Source organism: Mustela nigripes, chromosome 4, assembly GCF_022355385.1.
Source record: "Mustela nigripes isolate SB6536 chromosome 4, MUSNIG.SB6536, whole genome shotgun sequence".
In the NCBI taxonomy this organism is placed as follows: Eukaryota; Metazoa; Chordata; class Mammalia; order Carnivora; family Mustelidae; genus Mustela; species Mustela nigripes.
In genome coordinates this window covers 172,981,887-173,003,671 of record NC_081560.1, presented here as the reverse complement: position 1 = coordinate 173,003,671, position 21,785 = coordinate 172,981,887, and the positions used below count along the sequence as shown (strand labels likewise).

Genomic DNA, 21,785 nt, shown 5'->3' with positions numbered 1-21,785 from the left:
AAAACCAACAAACAAAAAACCACCACATCAACAACTATGATTCCATTTGTATAAAATTCTAGAAAATGTAAAAACTCAACTCATCACTTACAGTAATGGAAAGCAGATCAGCAGCTACCTGGGAAGAAAGAGGGTTAAAGGAAAGAGCAAAGGATAAATCATAGGGATGCCTGGGTGGCTCAGTGGGTAAAGCCTCTGCCTTCAGCTCAGGTCATGATCTCAGGGTCCTGGGATTGAGGCCCACATCAGGTTCTCTTCCCTCTCTCTCTCTGCCTCCCTCTCTGCCCACTTGTGATCTCTGTCTGTCAAGTCAACAAATAAAATCTTAAAAAAAAAAAAAAGACAAAGAAATTTTCAGGGGTAATAAAAATGTTTACTATCTTAATTATTTGAAGGATGCTTTAAACATGCCCAGCTTAGTGTATTTCAATTATACCTCAGTAAAGCTGAAAAAAGACAAAAACATGTTTTAAAAATTATCACTGGACCTCTGAATTCTTAGACTTACTAAATTTGTATCTGAAATACACTGAGAAACTCACTGTTTAAAGGATCTTTACTGTATACCCTTTCACAGGCAAACAATCCTTCTCTAACTTACTGACTCAATAAGTCCTGTTACTACATACGATGGTGTCTTAAAGCAAAAGGACACCTGTGACCAAGTTAACTAAGACCATTCACCATGTGTCTACTGGAGACTAAGCAAACTTGATGTTGCCACATTTCTAGTCAGGAATCCTTGCTATTTATAGGAACCTAGCATACTTAAATCATTGCTGAATCCCATTTTTTTGAATTGGTTTAAAAATGGTGTGGTAGAACTTGGCAGATGCTCTCTTCGCAAATCAAACTGTCCTATCTGTTATGACTTTAGCACATGCTGAGAGGATTATAAGTGTTTATATACTCTCTGTGAGCATCAAATTCAGGTCTTGCCTAACACGCATAACAAGCAGAGTAAGACAGCAAATCAAATACCAGAGTCCGACTTGCTAATGGAATTTAAATTGGGATATGGATTTCACTTTAAAGGCACACTTGAAGCTACAAGGGGGAAAAAAAAGGGAAAAAGGAACAGGAAAGTAGGGGCGCCTGGGTGGCTCAGTGGTTAAAGCCTCTGCCTTCAGCTCAGGTCATGATCCCAGGGTCCTGGGATCGAGCCCCGCATCGGGCTCTCTGCTCAGCAGGGAGCCTGCCTCCTCCTCTCTCTTTCTCTCTCTGCCTGCCTCTCTGCCTACTTGTGATCTGTCAAATAAATAAAAACCTTTAAAAAAAAAAAAAAAAAAGAAACAGGAAAGTATGTTTTTAATTGGAATGTTTAGTTTATCTCAAATTCAATTGGACACCCTTCAGATTAATTTCAGCAAAGTTTTTCTATAATATTTTCTTTGTAAGTGATGGGTTTTCCATAAATTATTTTGAGGACACAGCTATTTACATAGAGAGGATATGATCACCATAATTTACAGAGCATTCTCTCATTCCAGCCTCATACCACCAGCTGCTTCGTAAATATTATTTTTTTTAGTTTTGCTGAGTCCTGGTAAGTTTCTGACTTGATTTCCTCATTTGTAAAATGAGGAGAATAGCAGCACCTACCTCATAGGATTATAGACAGATTAAATGATTAAATGGACTTAGCATGCACAAGGTACTTAGAACAGTAAGTGGCACCCAGGAAGCACCCAATGAGTATGAGTAGTTACTCACTTTATTATTGTTCCCTTTTACAGATGAGAACACTGAGGCTCAGTGTTAGTTAGTGGTGGCAAAGCTGACTCTAGAACATAGAGCAGGCTTGCTTTTGATTCTTTTCACTACTCCACACCACTCTCCCCACCCATACATATTTTGTGCATGAAAATAAGAGTACCAATCTGGAAGAGGCAAAAATAGCTCTGTAATTTAAATCTAAAAAGCATGAACACACTGGTAGTCACAGACCCACTCCAGGACTCACCCAGTTTAGGCTCCTGGGCAAGTCATCAGTCATTTTTAAAGTCAGCTTCATACCATGATCTTGAAGAGGAAGATAAAAGGTTTCTGCGAAGAGCTGACTTAGTTTCAAGAGGATGCCTGAAACACCGTGGGAGCAAGCAAATATCACATCAGCATCCATTCGTGCCGTTAGGATGAAAAGGGATGTATACTCACTCTGTATGGATGTTAGAAAGTACTGCAGCCTGTGACAAAATGTGTGCCTCGGAGGTTAAGTGGGAAGTGAGGTTCCTAAAAGTCAGGATCCTAGCAAGTCAGGATTAGAAAAACCCAGAGTCCCCAGGAAATTCCCGAGGGAAGGTCCAATGCACACATATTTGCAAGGCCAACTGTTTTAAACTATACACCCAAACTAACCCATTCTAAAGTGATATTTATTTATCATTTCCGCCCCATTTTTTATGGAAGGGGACTTTTAAAAATATGGTCAAATTAAAAGATAAAGCCATGAGGGGCGCCTGGCTGGCTCAGTCTGTAGGGCACATGATTCTCAATCTTGGGGTCATGAGTTCAAGCCCACATTGGACGTAGAGCTTAAAAAGAGAAATAAAATATATATATTTTTAAAAAGATAAATCCACGAGGTGAAAGTTTGTTGGCAAACAGTATATTCAGAGGGTTTCAGAGTATCACTCTTACAGACAGCTTACTAATCACAAAGAGAAAAACATCCCGTTACAATGGAGAGGTCTGGAGGTGACCTCGTGAACCAAGATCAAACTTAAGGGAACACACAGCACCCACTGCAGATCCTGCCCAAAATGCTTAACCGAAATCTGGTCATGAGGGAAGAATTTGCCTATCCAGATCAAGGCTCATTCTACAGAAGCCTGGCATCTTCTGTTATGAAGAACAGAAAAAATGTGGGTACAGTTGCTAACTTTATTTATTTATTTATTTATCTATAAAAGACATTTATTTATTTTATTTATTTATTTTTAAAAGATATTTATTTATTTATTTGACAGAGACAGACCGCGGGAAAGGGAACACAAGCAGGGGGAGTAGGAGGGGGGCATGAGAGAGGAAGAAGCAGGCTTCCCACCCAGCAGGGAGCCCAACACCGGTGTCCTAGGACCCTAGGATCATGGCCTGAGCCAAAAGCAAATGCTTAATGACTGAGCTACCCAGGGGCCCCTAAAAAGGCATTTTTAAACGAATGCACTTGTGAGTCTGAGCCAGGGGGTTTTAAAAAGAACTACTGGGAGGGGCACCTGGGTGGCTCAGTGGGTTAAAGCCTCTGCCTTTGGCTCAGGTCATGATCCCAGGGTCCTGGGATTGAGCCCCGCATCGGGCTCTCCACTCAGCGGGGAGCCTGCTTCCCCCTTTCTCTCTGCCTGCCTCTCTGCCTACTTGGGATCTCTCTCTCTGTGTCAAATAAGTAAATAAAATCTTTAAAATAAATAAATAAATAAAAATAAAAAATAAAAAGAACTACTGGGTGACATTTTTCTGACAAATGGAAAAAGTTAAAATCTAGTGCTCATTAGATAAAAATTTTTAAGATCAATTTTCTGTGAATAATAGAACTACAGTTATGGAACTTATTTTCAAATAGTTCTGGAACCAAAAAGAAAAAAAAAAGTGCTGCCCGGCTTGTTTGGCAGGACGGAATAGGGCATGAGATGCTCTGGAGAGCCCAGTCTACAGTCACGTGCAGAAAAACCAACGGGCTGGTGGAAGAGGGTAATGGAGAGGCGATGACATACCTAAGGATATTATTCACGTCCCTTTGGGGGGATCTGAGCACACTAGAATCAGTTGATAAATGGAGAATGTATGAATGTTCTCCATTTCTCTCTTCCCCACCTTCAGGCACACAAAAGGGAAACCTAGCAGAAAACTCAATAAACAGAGAGGTCAGGATTCCTTTTCCAACCTACTACTACCCTTGCTGTGTGACCTTGAATAATTCACTTGACTTCTCTGATGCTCACTTGCCTTACCTAGAAAATCAGGAAGGCTGGGCTAAAGCAGCCCTCAGATGCCTTCTAGACCCAAAGTCTAAGATGTAAATGGGCAGTTCTGTCTTAAAGATGGTGTACAGCCAATAGGAAATGTCTGTTCCTAGTTTTGTTTTTTTAAAAAGAGAAAGTTTTGGGGACGCCTGGGTGGCTCAGTTGGTTAAGCCACTGCCTTCAGCTCAGGTCATGATCTCAGGGTTCTGGGATCGAGTCCCACATGGGTCTCCCTGCTCAGCGGGGAGTCTGCTTCTCTCTCTGCCTCTGCCTGCCACTTGGCGTGCTTGTGCACTCTCTCTTTCTCTCTCTCTCCTCTCTCTGACAAATAAATAAATAAAAATCTCCTTTAAATAAATAAATAAAAATAGAAAGCTTTCTTTTCTCTGATAATAAAATTTCCATAAGAGACTCTTAATCTCAGGAAAAAATCTGAGGGTTGCTGGAGTGGAGGGGGTTGGGAGGGATGGGGTGGCTGCGTGATGGACATGGGGGGGAGGGTATATGCTATAGTGAGAGCTGTGAATTGTGTAAGACCGATGAATCACAGACCTGTATCCCTGAAACAAATATTATATGTTAATAAAAATAGTTCATTAATTAATTAATATTCACACACTGGAAAAAAGTGGCAGTTATTTTTTTAAAAAACCCTATAATTGAATCACCTGGAGTCAGAACTACTGTTAGCATCTACTTCTTTAGATGATTTTCCAGAATTGTGGCCACCCCACAACACACACACACCCACATTCATTTTTTTTTAATGTGAAATTCCTTGTATACATGCTATTTGTCATTTTTAGTTAACAATACTGTAGTCCATATTATTTTCTATCCCATATTAATGAATATAAGGTAACAGAATTACATGCACACAATTTGTTTTCCCAGCTGGAAAACTTTCACACGGTTTCTAATTTCGTGCTCTCGCAAACAATGTTGCAGGAACTATCCTTACGGTCCTCTTCAGTATGTCTTTACCTGAAAGTCTCCAAAGCAAGATTTAGTCTACAAATCAAGACACAGCTCATTCCCTTTCTGTGCAGAAGGTTAAAAATATATATATCTTTTCAAGTTTCAGGTAAAGACTCTCCTAACAGCAGTCTATGGGTGACGCGGCCAGTCCCGAGGACGCAGGGCGCGGAGGAGACCCAGTCCGTGGGAGGGTCTGGATACAACAGTTGGTCTCTTCAAGGAGGCCACACAGAAACCTGAGGCTCAGCTTTGGACACCCATGATCTCTTCGCGAAATGTTTTTTAGGCCGCGAGGTGGGACGGACTGACGGCACCACGGGGTAGCGGACGGAGTCCGGGCAGCCCCGCCCCAAAGGACACTGGCAGGTCCTGTTTATGGTTTGTGCTTCTGAAAATAATACCATCACCACAGTCCCACCAAACTGTGCTGAACGCAATGTCCAGCTTAGACAGATGAAAATTATTGCATCTGCCTCCTGCATTGAAAACTCTTCTTTGCAAGTTCTAGTAGTCACTTCAACCTTCCCACGTAATTAACATTCTCAAATAATTTTATTTTCTTTTTAAAAATTTCTAGTCATCAGCAAACAGTATAAAATGTTTGTCTTTCCACTGACGCCTCTATCTATTTTTCTGACTTAAAATTGTGACACTGATCCAAATACACTTTGCAAATGTTCCAGGAAGCATTGGGCTCCGTTTTATAATTATTGTTGTTTTCATGTGTGTACAGTCTCACAAACATATACCTATACCCATGCCTAAAATGTAACTGATATGGGATAGATTCCTTATCAGATGTATAGGAGAGGGGTGGCAATCTACATTGATGAAGCTTCAGCAATATTCCTGGTGATTCACATAATTTTATTCTCCAAAGAGCCTGTCATTGATCATTTCCAATCCCTGAAGAGGATGGATTAAGAAGGTTAATTGGCTTGTCCAGGTCAGTCACTCCCAGTCCAGGGTTTTCTTTTCTGCTCTGACCTTTTCTGTCAGAAACCCCATAATTATTGTAGAGCAATGACGTGCATTTTACACTCTGCAACACCAGGCAGATCCTAGATCATTTTATTCATTAACAAACTCAAAGTAAACTAGAAGAAGTAACTTAGTGAAATTAAAACACCTTTAAAATACAGTACAGATTACTGTACTGTCTACTCCTCTAGCTTCATGATGTTGGAGTTTAGAGGCAGATCTAATAAGAGCCAAAAACGTATTTGGGAAACAATCTAGAAACAAGCTGCAAAACCGGGGAAGTGTTTAAGATGTCCGGCCTGCCGTGAGTGAAGGTTTCCAGGTTCAGGCTGGAAAGGGAAGTAGTAACTGAGAACTGATGGGTCATTACTGCAATCAGGAGAAAGCAGCTGCATAGAAAGGGCAGGAGCAAAGGGCCCTGATTCATCCTTAAAGCCAGTACCCCCATTAAAGAAAGGAAACGCGGTGTGAAGACTGCCTTCACGGGTCTTCACGACAGCCACCCTTAAACACACGCATGACCCTCAGCCTCTTGTTTCTGAACACATGGAAAGATCTATTGGCCAAACTGAACTGCAAGTTATTAACACATCCCCACGCAAGTTGTTTAACGGCTCCTTTTGCTCATAAAGTACATTCACATCAATTTGTACCCCCACCCCCCACCCCCGACAGATGTGCTGTCATCGAGTTGGAAAAGTTGCCTTGTAAACCATCAGGGGACTTATTTATAAAATCCAGCAGGAATGGCAGAAAAGAGGAAGATCAATTAACTTGGCTGTAACTTCTGCCACTGTAAAGACTTTATCATATTAGATGAATATGTGTGTCATATCCAAAATACTGGGGGTGGCGGGCCCTCACCACCTCCTCAAACAGCTGGCTGTGCTGACTTGCACCCAAATTTGCTGTCTGTAAATGTTGAAGACTGAAACCTTAGTTGGGTGGAATTTAAAGTGACCACCCACTGAGCCGGGCAAACTATCAGCCCACCACCAATATCCTGTAGGTGCTGCTGGAAGCCAAATTCACATTCCTGATTCAAAAATGTGCCTTTTTAATTAAAGTCAGGACTTCCCAGTCTTCCCACCGGTGGAAATAAGCAATAGTAGGCTTCCAGTATATCACGCATTTCAGGCAAGATCCAGCCAGATTCATTAACAAGAAAGGGAACTGCCACGTGCTCCCTTCTACAAACCACTCATTACCATCTTTGCCCTGATTCTGGAATACGGATCACTTCACTTTCTGCACAATTTTCAATGTTCTATTCTAAACAGCTACCAGTCACTCACACCAGTTGTGGATCCAAGCAACTTTCCCTATTAAAATACACAAGATCCTTGGGCGCCTGGGTGGCTCAGTAGGTTAAAGCCTCTGCCTTCCGCTCAGGTCAGGATCTCAGGGTCCTGGGATCGAGCCCCGCATCAGGCTCTCTGCTCAGTAGGGAGTCTGCTTCCCCCCTCTCTCTCTGCCTGCCTCTCTGCCTACTCGTAATCTCCATCTGTCAAATAAATAAGTAAAATCTTTAAAAAAAAAAAGATTAAAAAAAAATAATAAAATATACAAGATCCTATCAGTCCGACCATCCTAAACAAGAAAAGTACTGTGTGGCAGGAAATAAAAATCAGATTAAGTGGAATTTTGTAACACAGGAGACCCCTTTAAGCTTCTGTCTGGCAGGGGGATCAGGGTAGAGGAAGGGTGAGGGGTGCCCTGTCCCCCAATATCTCTCTGTAGTTTTAAGTTCACTTTCTCAAGCTTCTTCCCATTCTTGCTTTCCGTGTGTAGTGTCCTCCGTGTTATTCTATCCCTGGGTTAGACCCCAGTTCCTAACATTTTTTAGATTCTTGTTTATCAGTGCTGTGAATTGAGCTATCTTGGTTTGTTTACTTAAGGATTAGCTGTTATGGGCAGGGAAGAAATATTAGTTTAACTGGAATCAAGAAACCTGCAGCCACAAGAAAAATAAATCAGAGAAAGAGAGAGAAACTAGAAAATGAAGGGTCATTTTACTGTGAGTCAGTCACGGTGGGGTTTTTCTCCCTGGTGATTAGATTATAAGGACAGGCAAAGAGATCTTAACAGATCAGAATCCAATTCCAATAGACAGATCTGGGCTTTTAAAATTATTAATTTGACAAACTGCTAAAAAGCTAACAAAAGAATAAGTGGATAGAAGAATGAAATGGGTGACAATTTTTCTCTCCCCCCCTCCCCCACAGCACTGGCATTATTAAGCTCTGTGTTCTCCATATGTATAGCCACTTACCATGACTAATGGGAATAATGTACTACATTTCATAATACTGATCTCTTTGGCAATTTGAAAAAAAAAACTCATAACTGGATAGCTATACTTGTGATCTCAAAATGCTTAACCACAAACAACCCTAAAGGAAAAATTTTTAAGAAAAAAGAATACCTTTCTAGAGAAGCAAAGAAACTTTTTAGAATGCGAAAAGAACCCACTCTCTCTCCTTCCCTGTTTTGGGTAAACACTTAATCCTCTCAGATGTTTCCTCCTGCTGAATACTTGTCCTACGTGCAGTTTAAGATTGTGTCCAAAATTTTCAAAATTCCTTCTACAAGTGTATCCTTGTTTTCCCTAAAAATGGACTCAAACTGATGTTAGAAATTGGCACAAATGTTAGAAATTCCATCCTCTTTCCAGAAAAGGACCAAGTATGAGTGTGAGGTAATGTCCGTTTTTGGCAAATTCTTATTTCCTCCCCGATTCTGGATGTAATTGTCAGCATGCCCATCAAAGCGCATGGACATCATACACAGCTTGCCTCCATATTGTTCCCTGAGAGTTACATGGAACGTCTTCCAAATGCAGAATGTCTGTAAAATTATCTGCAAGCAGAATAAATACTTGTCACATTTCTATACTGAATCCTTGCTCTTATCTGCAAGCAGAATAAATACTTATCACATTTTCTATACTGAATCCTTGCTCTGAAAACAGTAAACCAGGACCCTAAAGCAATGCAGAAAACTACAACCTAAGAAATCAAAGCTAGGTTAGATCCTCCTAAGTCATGAACACATGCAAGTGACAGTCTCTATCAAATTCTAAACCAAACCTTTTCTATTTTTATAATTGATTTTTATTTGTTGCTTATCCAAATAATCTGAAAGGAAACAAAATAACTTACCTATACTCAAATGTACAATCTGATATCATGCATGAGGTACTAATATTTTGCTGCAAGTCAAATAATTTAGGCAAATCACCTATGCGTTCACCTTACAAAAGGTGTGTGTGTGCTTCTTTGGCTAATTTTTAGCATGACTAGTGGCACTTTATATTTAACATCTGACAACTGATTTCAATATTTCACACAGAATTGACTGACTCTATTTCCATTTGGAAGAAAGTTTTAAAAGGTACAACCTAAATTTTCATGTCTGCCGTCTGTCAGGGTTAATAAATAACTTCTCATGAGTCAAGAATTAGGTTTGATTTGAAAGCACAAAATTAAAACGTAAAATACTTTTGGAAATAAAATATTTTGAATGTTTAAGGAGGTGAGTCCTTATAAAACATTCACCAAAACACATCAGTCAGTGTTGTCTTACTTCTGGTAATATGGCGAATATATATATTTTTTAAGTCATCGAATTATTCTGATTTCCTAAGCTCATCCTAAATCTCCTTTGAAGTTATTATTTATCTTTTTTATTGCCCGCATGGATTACACAATGCTTTACATCTTACCCAATAATATCTTCACAGTGGCCAACTCGGAGAATACAAATTTAAAACAAAGATCTTGCAAGATACAAGTTATATGTCTAAACGAGGCTGATAATCTATAGAGGTGATGCCAATATTGGCCAGGAGTCAGGGGTTAATATGAGCAGAAAGGTCATGGGCGATTCTTGACTGACACTAAGAACACAGTAATAAAAAACCTAAGTACACCAGAGTCAAACAAAAGTACTGTACCAAAATGAACTGTTGAGGCATTCTTCCTGAGTACCGAGACTGGCTTCCATAAAACAAATATCAAAATCAGTCTCATTATCCATCATACCAGGTCATGTGTTTAGCTACTTAAATGTAGTATACGGCAGTTCTCCTAAGACCAAATATGACACACGTAAGTAGAAGAGGCTTTTATTACGATCACGACTATTACTTTATCATAGCCCTTGATATCATAGCCCTTGCATTCTCTAAAATGCAAGCCGATATAAATGAAAACCATTAACACGGATGTTAAGAAGTTAAAACAATTCTTGTAATCCTCAAACGTGACGCACATGAAAAAGATTGATATCGCCATCATTTTTGAAAGAGTTGAAAACTTCTCCTCTTACGAATTACATAATGACCTCGCTAAAATAGCTAGAAGAAACAAAGGTTCCTCAATAAAATGTCTTTAATATGCGATCCACTAGAGAAGAATTTTATCCAAAGCTCTAGCTCACAAAATTTTCAATCAAGATGCGGGCACTTCATTTTGTGGCTGAGGGAAATCTCCCCACCAGGTTTTCTCAAAGATGGCTGATGCAAACAGCACCTCAGAACTACATTAAAAATGGTTGCTCAGATTAAATTATGCAAACGTAGTTGCAAAATAACCTGCTCAAGTTTCAGCGCATTTAAGATGGACCTGCAAAGCATTTGCCATGTTACGCCTGGTTCCAGTGGAATTTCAGCAGGTTCTGAGGGAAGCAAACCCCAAATCATCCTCAAAAAGAATGTTTTTGAAATATTAAGTGCACAAACATCCAATTCCATGGGTACGATCACCAACCCGCCTTCAACCTGTCCTCTGAACACTGATCTGTCACCAGTGCAAAACAAGCAGATCCATCAGGCACTTCTTGAAGTCTTCATCCTGGGCTCTTAGCTGAAGGGGGCATCTTTGAAAGGTTCTTAGCTACTAACGTAAGATATTCCAGAGATAGAATTTTAAGAAAATGGGTTAACAGGGTAAATCAGACACCTATCTACAAAGATATTTCGGTGAACATAAAATTCCTAGCTTTTTCTGAATTAAAAGTAAATGCTAGGAAAACGCATGGTGATTACAGTATCAAAGCAAACTCAATAAATTTAATGGGTAGCCTAATCTCAAGTCACAGAACACTGGCTCGATAGCACATTAGATGTTTTCCAATTAATAATTGGTCAATTAGTATTTTTTTTAGTCAAGAAACTTTAGATTTTAAACATTTTTTCTCTGTTTATATTTATATTAAGAACTAAAAGATACATTTTAATTAATGATGTGCTTAAACTGTCAATCATATGTAGTTAACTCTTAGCTTAAATGATTTGCAAAACAATAGGAACAAAATAATATTTTCATGTTCAAGGAGTTAGCAATTTGCTAGTTGTGGAGAGTCAGATAAAATCAAATTAAAGCACAAAGTTATCACAGATGGAAACTTTAGTATTCCACCAGTCAAAAAAGGGGAACCATTTTGTTCAGAAATATGACACCCGCAGTTTTTTATGTCAAACTTGAATTTTCATTATTCTCTCTATTCTTTCTAAAGTCGGTCTTTAAAGCAGGATTTAAGTGCCATTTACTTCCACTTACAACCCATTACTGGTTATTTCTCTTACTGCATTTTCAAACGTTTCTGTAACTCAAAGCATCATTATGGCCACGCTGAACGCCCTCCCCCTTTCCACACGGCTGACTTTGCTGTACGTCTGTGCATTTCTCCAGCATCGTCAATTTCACCCAAGCGTTCATCATTCAGACTTTTCTCCACTTCTTAAACCAGTTTTGACTTCAGTACAAGCCGAGGGAATCCTTCAGGAAAATAAAGGTCCTTCAAACAAACCAACATTCTAGGCCTTAAACTTTCAAACAAAATCTCGAAAGAACCAACAAAACATCCCCGTTTTACTGTTACGCCTCCCAAAATGGGCTGAAAGACCTTCTCAGAGCCTGTGGACCACCTCCAACCTACTCACGCGTCGGGAAGGCCACCTCCTAAGATTAGCACAGCACCCAAACCGCAAGATGGTAACATTCATGCGAAACCGTGGCGCGGCTGAGAACTCTTCTTCGCAAGGGCCTCCTTGAAAAGCTTAAACACTTCTTTTAGAGCGAAGCAAATTGTGCTGTTTACAGACCCTCACCATTCTTGCCCCCCCCCCCCACCCCGATGCCAAGGACCGACTACCCCAGGGGTACCATGAAAGGCGGCTGCTTCGGGGCGGCATTTTTCTTACACACCCTCACCGCTGCACACACACTCACACACGGCTCTCCGTACATTGCAGCGGCCTCTGGGACCAGAAAGATGAACTAGAGTGTCTGGGCTATTTCCCCCCAATTTGAGCTATTTTGATTCAAAATACCCAGTAACGTCCCTGAAGGGAAAGAGGATAATTATGGAAAAACAAAATTATTTTCCGCAAATAACTTGGCTTCCCTGTCCCCGACCTCACGAATAGCCAGAATGACACCGACTCCGCCGAGAGAGGACAGAAAAACTTCAAACGCAAGGCGGCCGCGCGGAGTTCAGCAGCGACGAGAGAGATGAAGCCCCACACCGGGGCGCCCGGGGCGTGTCCCCCAAGCACACCCGGCGTCTCCCCTCCGCTTTCCCTCCTCTTACTTTTGGATGATCTGCGGTAGGCCGGCTGGGGGCGGCGGCGGCGGCGGCGGCGGCTGCATTCCTCTCGGACCTGGGGGCGCAGTGGGCGCGGGGGGCGCAGGGGGCGCCGGAGCCCCCGGTACGCTGCGGGCATCTCTGTCCGGTTGCTCGGGGCCGCTGGGATCCGCGTCCTGGCTCATGGCTGCGGCCAGCACCATGTGAGGCGACACCGGCCCCGGGCTCGAGACGAGAGAGCGCGCGCGAAGGGCGGCCCCGGGGCACGGGCAGTCACTGGCCGGGGTCCCCGTGCCCAGTCCCCTTGTCCTTCCCGGTGGCGCGGGGAGGAGACGCGAGGGGCGGGGAGGAGGCAGTCCCGGCGGCGCCGCCTCCTCCTCCTCCTCCCGCCGCTCCCGCTAGCTCCGCGGGGCCACGCGGGGGCGGGGGCCAGGGGGCGTCTCCGGTCCGGCGGGAGCCGCTCGGCCCCCGGGGCTGCTGCGCGCCGGGGTGGTCCGGGGAGCTCTGTCCGCGGACCCGGAGCGCGGCCAGCCGAGAGCGGCGCGGCGCACGCCACCCGCCGCCGTGCGCCCTCAGAATGCGCGGTCCGGCTCTCCGCAGCGCAGCGCAGCGCAGTTGCGTGAGGCGGGGAGACGCACTCCGGCCGGCGGCCGCCCGCGGGGCTCTCGCTTCTCCGCGGGGCCGGGCGGCCTCGGGGTCGTCCCGGAGGACCGCGCGCGCCCGAGAGGGGTGGACGGAGCGCGCCCGGGGCGTCCGCGCGCGTAGCCCATGCGACGTGAGCTTGGCACCTTCTGGAGTCTGGAGCCTGGCCAGCGCCCCTCGGCTGAAGGGCCCGACCCGGCGGGGGAAAAGCCCGGACCCTCCCCCAGCTCGGGCGGACCTGTAACCCCGGGTCTGAGATGGCCAGGCCCGAGGGCTCTCCAAATGGGCAGCTGCAGCTGCCAATTTCAGGGGTCTCCAGAAACAGCCGGTGGGGCCACTGTGGTTTTTCTTCGTTTTTCTCTCCTTTCTAGAAGACCCGCTACGATCCCGGGAGCGCAAAGACAAAACCAAGCAGACGCTTTATTCTTGTTATTTATTGGCGAGATCTCAGTGGACACGTAAAGGATGAAAAGGAGAGAGTTCGCCTACATCGTGCCGCCACCGCAGCGTCTGCAGTTGGGTTCGCGGTCTGGGCGCCGATGTGCGCGGGTTCACCTGCACACACCAGCTCACAGCCGTGGACGGCATCTTGCGTGGAGGAGCTACCCCTCAAGGAGCTGCTTAATGTTCTGGCCGAGGGGCGGGGGGTGTCTGGGGAGGCACCTGGGGCCGCAGAAACATCTAGGAGCTGGGCAGAGCTCACGGAGAGTGGTTATTCCGAAGACCTTGCCGTGAATTGGCGCACCAGCTTTTTAAATCCTGACATTGGCCGCCCCGGGGAAGCAAGGAGAAAGCATCCTCTAAGGACCTTGGAAGCCAGAGCGCAGGCCGGGGTGCCCCATGGTCTGGAAAGAAGTTTGCCGCGGGTCTCAAAAACCCACGCCTATTCCTCTCGCAGCCACGTGAAGGAACATTCTGGGGACGGGTTCTCTGGAACATGGCAACTGATGGAATCCCTGAAAAATGCTATCTTCCCTCCCCAGACTGTGAGTTTCTGTCAACTTCCCCTCCAGGCTCAGGAAACTAAGCCTCCCTTGATTTCTGCCATGCTACCTAGATCTTCACCCCTCCCTTCCTCTCTCTCCTACAGACAAAAATGTCCTATCCACTTTCTTTTCCTTCCCTCCTTTCTCTCCCTCCTTCTCCTACAAATAAAATGATACGCCAATTGCTAGTATTAATTAAGATCATCACAATTCATAAACTTGAGTCTCACCAAAAAACCCAGGTAACAAGGTATTGATTCTTGTCTCCATTTCACAAATGAGGAGGTGTCAGGGCGATTTGTCCCACCGTACATGGCTAGTAGGAGGCCATCCAGATTAGTTCATTATCTCTGGTGTCTTTTTCTTTCTTCCTTCCTTCCTTCCTTCCTTCCTTTCTCTCTCTTTCCTTCTTTCTCTTCTTTCTTCCTTCCTTTTCCTTCCTTCCTTCCTCTCTAGGATTTTATTTATTTGAGAGAGAGAAAAAGAGAGAACATGAGGGGTGGAGGAGAGGCAGATGGAGAGGGAGAAGCAGACTCCCCACTGAGCCTGCCATCAGGCTCCATCCCAGGACCTTGGGATCAGGACCTCAACCTTGGTTAACCAACTCAGCCACCCAGGCACCCCCATCATCACTGGTTTCTATCACTAAAGTCCTGACTATGGTTTCCATAAAACTCCACATTCCATTGCCTGTCTCCCCACTCCCACCTTGGTGGAAGGAATTACCTGAAATTAACATTGCACTTCTACCGGAAACCAAAGTTAAAACTTTCCATATGCTGCCATTAAACTCTCCCTCTGAGAAGCCCCCAAAAGGGATGTGTAGTCAAAAAGACAAACCTGCATTTATTAATGGAGTGATTCAACATCTGAGTGTCAGTTACCAAATATATAAATTGGGAGCGATGAGACCTGACTTGCACAGTCGCTAACAGGCTTAGGGGTCATATATCTTGCATGTTTGGTGCGGGAAGTATCAATCCAGAAGTTATTATAAACATGATCCCTTACATTCCAACGTTATAGCCAAATAGAATAACAGATCTCAAACTTCAGGAAGCTGAGTGTCTAGGAGTCACACTATTGATAAAACTATATCCATTCCTGTAACTCTTTTACTGGCAAAAGAGAGAGAGAGAGGGAAAGAGAGAGGCCACATTATACGAACACAGCTTTCTACAGCTCAAAAATAATGTGTTAGTGTATGTGACAGAATAGTAACAGTGGATACATCTGAGTGATCATTGGGCATTTCTTTGCATCCTCTCTGTAAATTTGAAATTTTCAAAATAAAAAAAATTTTAATTAATAAGTCACAAGGTGTTTTTCAGAAATCCCATCTAGAGCTTCCTATTTGCAATTTACATATTATGTCATACCTAAAATTTAAATTGAAGCAGATGCAAACCGAGAGGGAAACACTGTAGCAAAAACCCAAAGCTTGTTCATGTTCTACCTCTAATCTCCATACCATGTTGTCCAAGATCACCTCAAATAAGCATTTCCACTTTGCAAATCAAACATTCATTGTATTAAACAGTTCCAATGAAAAATGCTTTTTAATTTATGTTTTCTCACTTCTTTCCAGGAAGAATGAAAGAGATCCCCAGCTAGAGTTACAGCCATTTAAGAAACCAGAGCAGTCTTGCTTTTGTCTGCCCTGTACCCTCACCCCTCCACCACCCCCACCCCCACCCCCACCACCACCACCTCTCCCGGGCATTCACAGTTACCAAAGCAAGAAAAGGGCTGTGTGAGTCACCTTGACAAATGGGGAGCGTGACTGGGAGGTGAGGGCTGCTAACATTTCTCTTTGTTCCATTCTGTGGAAGCATCCTGTCCCTCCTGATCCACCCGTAAGCTAGGATCAGACAGTGAGACTTTCTGCTGTCTATGAATATATTGAACATGTAACGGGGGTCAGCTGCTAAGTGCTTTCTTAGATTCTTACTTCATACTCCCAATAATGCATGAGGTAGTTCCTGTTATCCATGGTTTAGAATAGAGAAAACTGGGGCTCTGACAGCTGCAAGAACTCGCCCAGGTGCCCTGGCTTCGAAGGGGCAGGAGCAGGACAGCAGGTAGGTGGATCTGACGCCCAAGCCTCTCTCCGTTGCCTCAGTGACAGCCATGGAGCCCATGCTGACCTCTGCAGTGACGCTGCCTGTGTCTTCCAGTCAATATAAATTGCCACCAGCCTGGTGACTCGACTCAGCATGTTTCTCCCGATCAGCAAGTGAATGTGGGGGAATCCAAACTGACCTCTTACAAGCAAGAAAACTTGAAGAAATGAAGCATCTTGGCAAGGTGGCAGTAGGGTAAGGGAAATAGGACCCGGGTCTCTGTTATGACACGGTCCTTCTCTAACTTGCCAGGGACCCTAGCTCCCTGGCTTGCTTCCTAATATTAATCAGTGTTTACTGGGCTCCAGACACTAGTTCTGGGAGGTTTTTCATGCTTTATCCCATTTAATATCACTTTTGTAGACAGAGAAGCTTAAACCTGTGTTCAAGGTCACTGGGATGATAAACAATAGTGCCGATCTTCAGACCCTGGTCCAAACCCCTGCAACCTCCCTGTCTTCTGTTAAAAAAGGAACTAGCCTACTTCTCCATGGGGATTGTAAACATTCGTCTGCAGATAAGATCACTTAATGTGTACTGCTGTTCCATTCGGCTATCATTACTGTGCTTTTTAAATAACAGTTTTACTTACTAGTTTGTAAAGTGTGATAATTTTCACCCAAAGCTGGTGAATCTGCAGAACACAGACATTCTCGTACGCTATGGGCGAAAATGTCAGTTGCTACAACCCCTTTGGAAGTGAGCTGGTACCATCCATGGAAATTGCATGGGGGGACTGGGTGGTTCAGTCAGCTAAGCATCCGACTCTGGATTTTGGCTCAGGGTCCTATGCGCTTATGTGTAGCAACAACGAAAGCCTCACATACAAGGCTGGAAACAACCATAGTGCCAAGCAGTAGGGGATTGGCTGCATCAAGGGTGGTCCTTACACACAAGGGAATACAATGTAGACCTTAAGAAACAAGGGGCAAATCTATGTGGGCTTCTAGGGAGAAATTTCCAAGATGTGTTACTAAGGAGAAAATTTAAGTTCTGCAACAGTATGATTCAATGTATGTAAAATCAAAGATCATTAAATATGATATAGGAAATTTATTATTAACAGAAACAACCTCTAGGAATTGGGATGGGGCAGGAACTTTATCCTTTTGTGATTTTTTTATATTGTTTGACTATTTGAAATAAAATTTTATTGTAGTATATGTATGGTTTGAATTTTTTAAAAATCAGGAACACGTGCTGTTTTTTATCAACTAACAACAAAATCTAATTACTTATTTCTTCAACTAGTAATTCTTTTTTTTTTTTAAGATTTTATTTATTTATTTGACAGACAGAGATCACAAGTAGGCAGAGAGGCAGGCAGAGAGAGAGAGAGAGGAGGAAGCAGGCTCTCCGCGGAACAGACAGCCCGATGCGGGGCTCGATCCCAGGACCCTGGGATCATGACCTGAGCTGAAGGCAGAGGCTTTACCCCACTGAGCTACCCAGGTGCCCCATCAACTAGTAATTCTTAACAGCAATTAGCACATTAATAAGATATTTATTTTTAAAGCAAAAATTCATCTGGAAGAATGAAGAAACACTCTGGACAGTGTATCATCTAGAGTTGTTTTTGATATCCTAACAACCCAGTAGAGCTAGTCGAATAATTAACTTATTAAGTTGCCAGCAGTCGTGTTACTAGTTAGAATTTACCAGTTTGACAATTATGGGTAAGTATTAATCAACCTATCGAACTTAGTCACAACATATTAACTGTTAACCGGCTTTTTGGTTGTTTTTGTTTTTGTTTTTTGAGTATTACTCTATGCCAGGCTGTCCTAAGCACTCCCTATTTCTCATTTAATCCTTACAATCACCTTCCTTACCGGATGGTTGTTTTTATGCCCACTTTACAGGTAAGAAAACTAAGGCCCAAATAAACTAAGGCCCAAAGAAAACTTAATAGCCACCTGGCCAGCTATTAAGTGAGGGGCTGCAGATCTAACCCTGGTCTTCATTCTTCCTGGGACCGAGCTTTTAACTACCCCACTCGGTGACATGGGTGCTTCTTGTTATAGGGGGCTTTTGAGACCAGATGCTCCTCTCTTAAATCCTGGCCGGATTATCTCCAAAACCTGTCTCTAACATCTCTCTTTTTGGTCTCTTGCCTCTCCACAGAACCTGACTTTTCTTTTCCATCAATAGTGCCCCACCCCCACCCAGGTGAGCTTTTTCTATACGCTGGCACCCCTCTCAGAGCTATAGCATAATCTTTTACTTGAATTCCTTGGAATCCCTGTAAATGTTTTCAAACAATCATAAAATAAAATCCTGTGTGTGCTGGCTTCACAAAGGATTACCTCTCTGAGAACCCGGGAGAGGCAATGGCTGAAGGATGCTGTTTAAAAATAATATGGTTACTCATGGAACTGGATTCACATTTGAATTTGAAGGAGACAGTCAGGGAACTTTAGCTGAGGAAAAGTGAGGACATGACCCAGGAGGTTCTTTTCTGCCCAACAACTCACAGAGAGTGTCCCTCATTGGCTGTGAGGAAAGGCTTAGCTTCCATCCCGCTGGTGGCGGATTTGTCATCTCGGCCCCTCCTCCTCTAATGGGCCGCACAGGTGTTGTAGTTTAATTCGTGTAGCACGTGACTGGGGGTCGGAAAATCCAGCTTCTGGACCACGAAGTCTATCGATCATCCCTGAACAGAAACGCAGTTATCCCAAACCAGGAGTGACATCAGCATCTTTGCCTCCCCTAAAAGCATCACTGCCCCAAGCCCAGGTGCCTTCAGCCCTGTCCTTCCACCACTGGTTCAGTACCTGGCCTCGAACCAACACTGCGGACTGAGTTCAGAATCCCAGGGGGCCCAGAGCAGGAGAGGCAGGGCTACCTGGGCATGGCTTCCTGGGAGACAATTTTGAGCTACGCTTTGAAGGATCCAGAAAATGACTTGATCTCCTTTGCTATTTCCCAGAGAAAGCCAAGCAGCAGCGTAGGATAAGGGGTGTTATAAAACAAGTTGCAGCTGAATTTTTTTGGAGGAGGGATGGGAAATGATGGCGGTATGAAATGAATGTGGGAGAAATGTTAGCTGGTGGCTAATTGCATGATTTAAGTTCCATGGGGCTCGGCACCCCCCGTGGAGACCCAGCTTCTACACGGCTGGCTTAATCCCTGGGGAATGTCACTGTCGTTCAGAGGCTGGTAGTGTGACTCCCGGCCCCAGCCAAGTAAAACAGCACTTCTCAGAGTCAGGGGATTCCTTTATCGAATCCCTCCCCCCAACCATCTCCTCTGTCTTCTCTTCTCACCGGGGCTGTCTGTCTGTGAGACAGTTGGTCGTCAGGGAATAAACATCTCAGGCTGTTTGCCCACCAGCTCAGGGATCAGGTGACCATTATGGAAGGCAATACTGGAGGCCCTTGCATGCCAGTGTGACGCCAGGAACAGTGAGAGCCTGTGATGTGCTGACCTCACTGAGCGGGCACCCATGCAGCTGGCCTGGAGCTGGTGGACTGGTGCCACTCTCTGATGTGGCACCTTTGGTCATCCCAGGGCTACCCCAGGCAGTAGACCTTGCCTAGCCCCTCTCTGCAAGAGACCCCGGAGTTGGCAGTGCTGGATTAGAAACCCGGACCTAGGATCTGTTAGCTGCATGGCTTAAGGCAAGTTGCTTTACCTCTCAGAGCCTCAGTGTTTCCTTCTGAAAAATGGGAATAACAGTGCCCGCAGGGTCAAGTTACGATGTGGATTAAATATAAAGCACTTAGGGGGTGCCTGGGTGGCGCAGTTGGTTAAGCGTCTCCTTTCAGCTCGGGTCATGACCCCACAGCCCCAGGACTGAGCCCCGTATCAGGGTCTGCTTCTCCCTCGGACCCTCTCTCCTCTCACGCTCGCTCTCTCACTCACTCGCTCTCTCAAATGAATAAAATCTTTAAAGAAAAAAAAAAAGGTTTACTTTAAGATTGTATTTATTTATTTGACAGAGAGAGAGCACTAACAGGGGGAGCTGGAGGCAGAGGAGGAAGAGAGGCAGGCGCCCCCACCAAGCAAGGGTCTCAGGGCAGTGCTCCATCCCAGGACTCTAGAATCATGGCTGGAGCCGAAGGCAGGCACTTAACTGACTGAGCCACCCAGGCGCCCAAAGGTAAGCCATCTTTAAAAAAAGGGGTGGGGGGCACCTGGGTGGCTCACTGGGTTAAGCCTCTGCCTTCCACTCAGGTCATGATCCCAGGGTCGTGGGATCGAGCCCCGCATGGGATCGAGCCCCGCATGGGATCTAGCTCTGCATCAGGCTCTCTCTGCTCAGCAGGGAGCCTGCTTCCACCCCCCTCTCTCTACCTGCCTCTCTGCCTACTTGTGATCTCTATCTGTCAAATAAATAAATAAAATCTTAAAGAAAAAATAGGAATAGTTTAAAAAGAAAAGAAAAGAAAAGACTTAGGAGGTTGGCAAAAGGGTTTACACTTTCAGCTATAAGGTGAATAGGTCTTGGGGTGCCTGGCAGGCTCAGTGGGTACAGAATGCAACTCTAGATATTGTGGTCATGAGTTCCAGCCCCAAAATGGGCATAGAGTTTACATTAAAAAAAAAAAAAAATGTTGAACAGGTCTGGGAATCTAATGTAAAACATGGCAGACGTGGACTGTGGGGGTGGAGCTAGATCTCATGATCCTGAGGTCACAACCTAAGTCGAAACCAAGAGTCAGACACAACACGCTGAACCACCCAGGTGCCGCTGTGGTTGGCAGTTTTTAATCTAATGATTACATGGGGGAATCAGTGATCATAGCACACAGCCTTTTCTTGAAAGGGGGAGATGCTCTGAGCCAGGATGTCAGTCACCTTCTGCATGTAAAACCCCGGGGTGAAAGGAGAGCCTGCAGGAACCCTCTGGAAGGTAAGCAGGGGAAAGCGAGCATTGTCAGAAGGACACACTGTGGGTAAGAGACTCCCAGGCCTCGGCTTGCGTCCTGGTTCTGCCCCTTTGCCAGTTTCAGGACCCTGGGCTTGCTCCGAAAGTTCTCTGCCTCTCATTTGTCCTCGGCCATGACATGGGGATAACACATGTTTCCTTCTTTTCACTGTGAGGCTGAGCACAAGGCTGGCCCCGAGTCACCTCTCAACACAAGTGTCCGTGATGACGACTTGCTTGGTCACGCTACCCCAGGCAGCTCAGAAAATTCCGAACACAGTGGGGAGAGTGCAAAGGGTGAGAAGTATGGTTGGGTTTGGTCTTTGGACGGGGGGATTCCTGGGGCATTGCCTTCTCCTTGGAACATCTCACTGCGTGAGATGATTTAAAGAATTATCCCATGATTTAAAGAATGACTTCTGGGGCACCTGGGTGGCTCAGTGGGTTAAAGCCGTTGCCTTCAGCTCATGTCATGGTCTCAGGGTCCTGGGATCGAGCCCCGCATAGGGCTCTCTGCTCAGCAGGGAGCCTGCTTCTCCTCCCTCTCTGCCTGCCTCTCTGCCTACTTGTGATCTCTCTCTGTCAAATAAATATGTAAAATCTAAAAAAAAAAAAAAAAAAAAAAAGGACATGGTCATTAGGTGGGCCTAATCCTGTG

General features: G+C 44.6%; 1 protein-coding gene across 1 annotated transcript in view; it reads right to left on the bottom strand.

Moving 5' to 3' along the window:
- Positions 1-12,891, bottom strand: part of RBM20 (RNA binding motif protein 20) — a 188,719-nt gene extending 175,828 nt beyond the window's left edge. Inside the window, exon 1 of the mRNA XM_059398549.1 lies at positions 12,513-12,891. Within this exon, the coding sequence (XP_059254532.1) occupies positions 12,513-12,709 (197 nt within the window). The 5' untranslated portion in view covers positions 12,710-12,891. The remainder of the gene's footprint in view (positions 1-12,512) is intronic.
- Between the last annotated feature and the right edge of the window lie 8,894 nt (positions 12,892-21,785).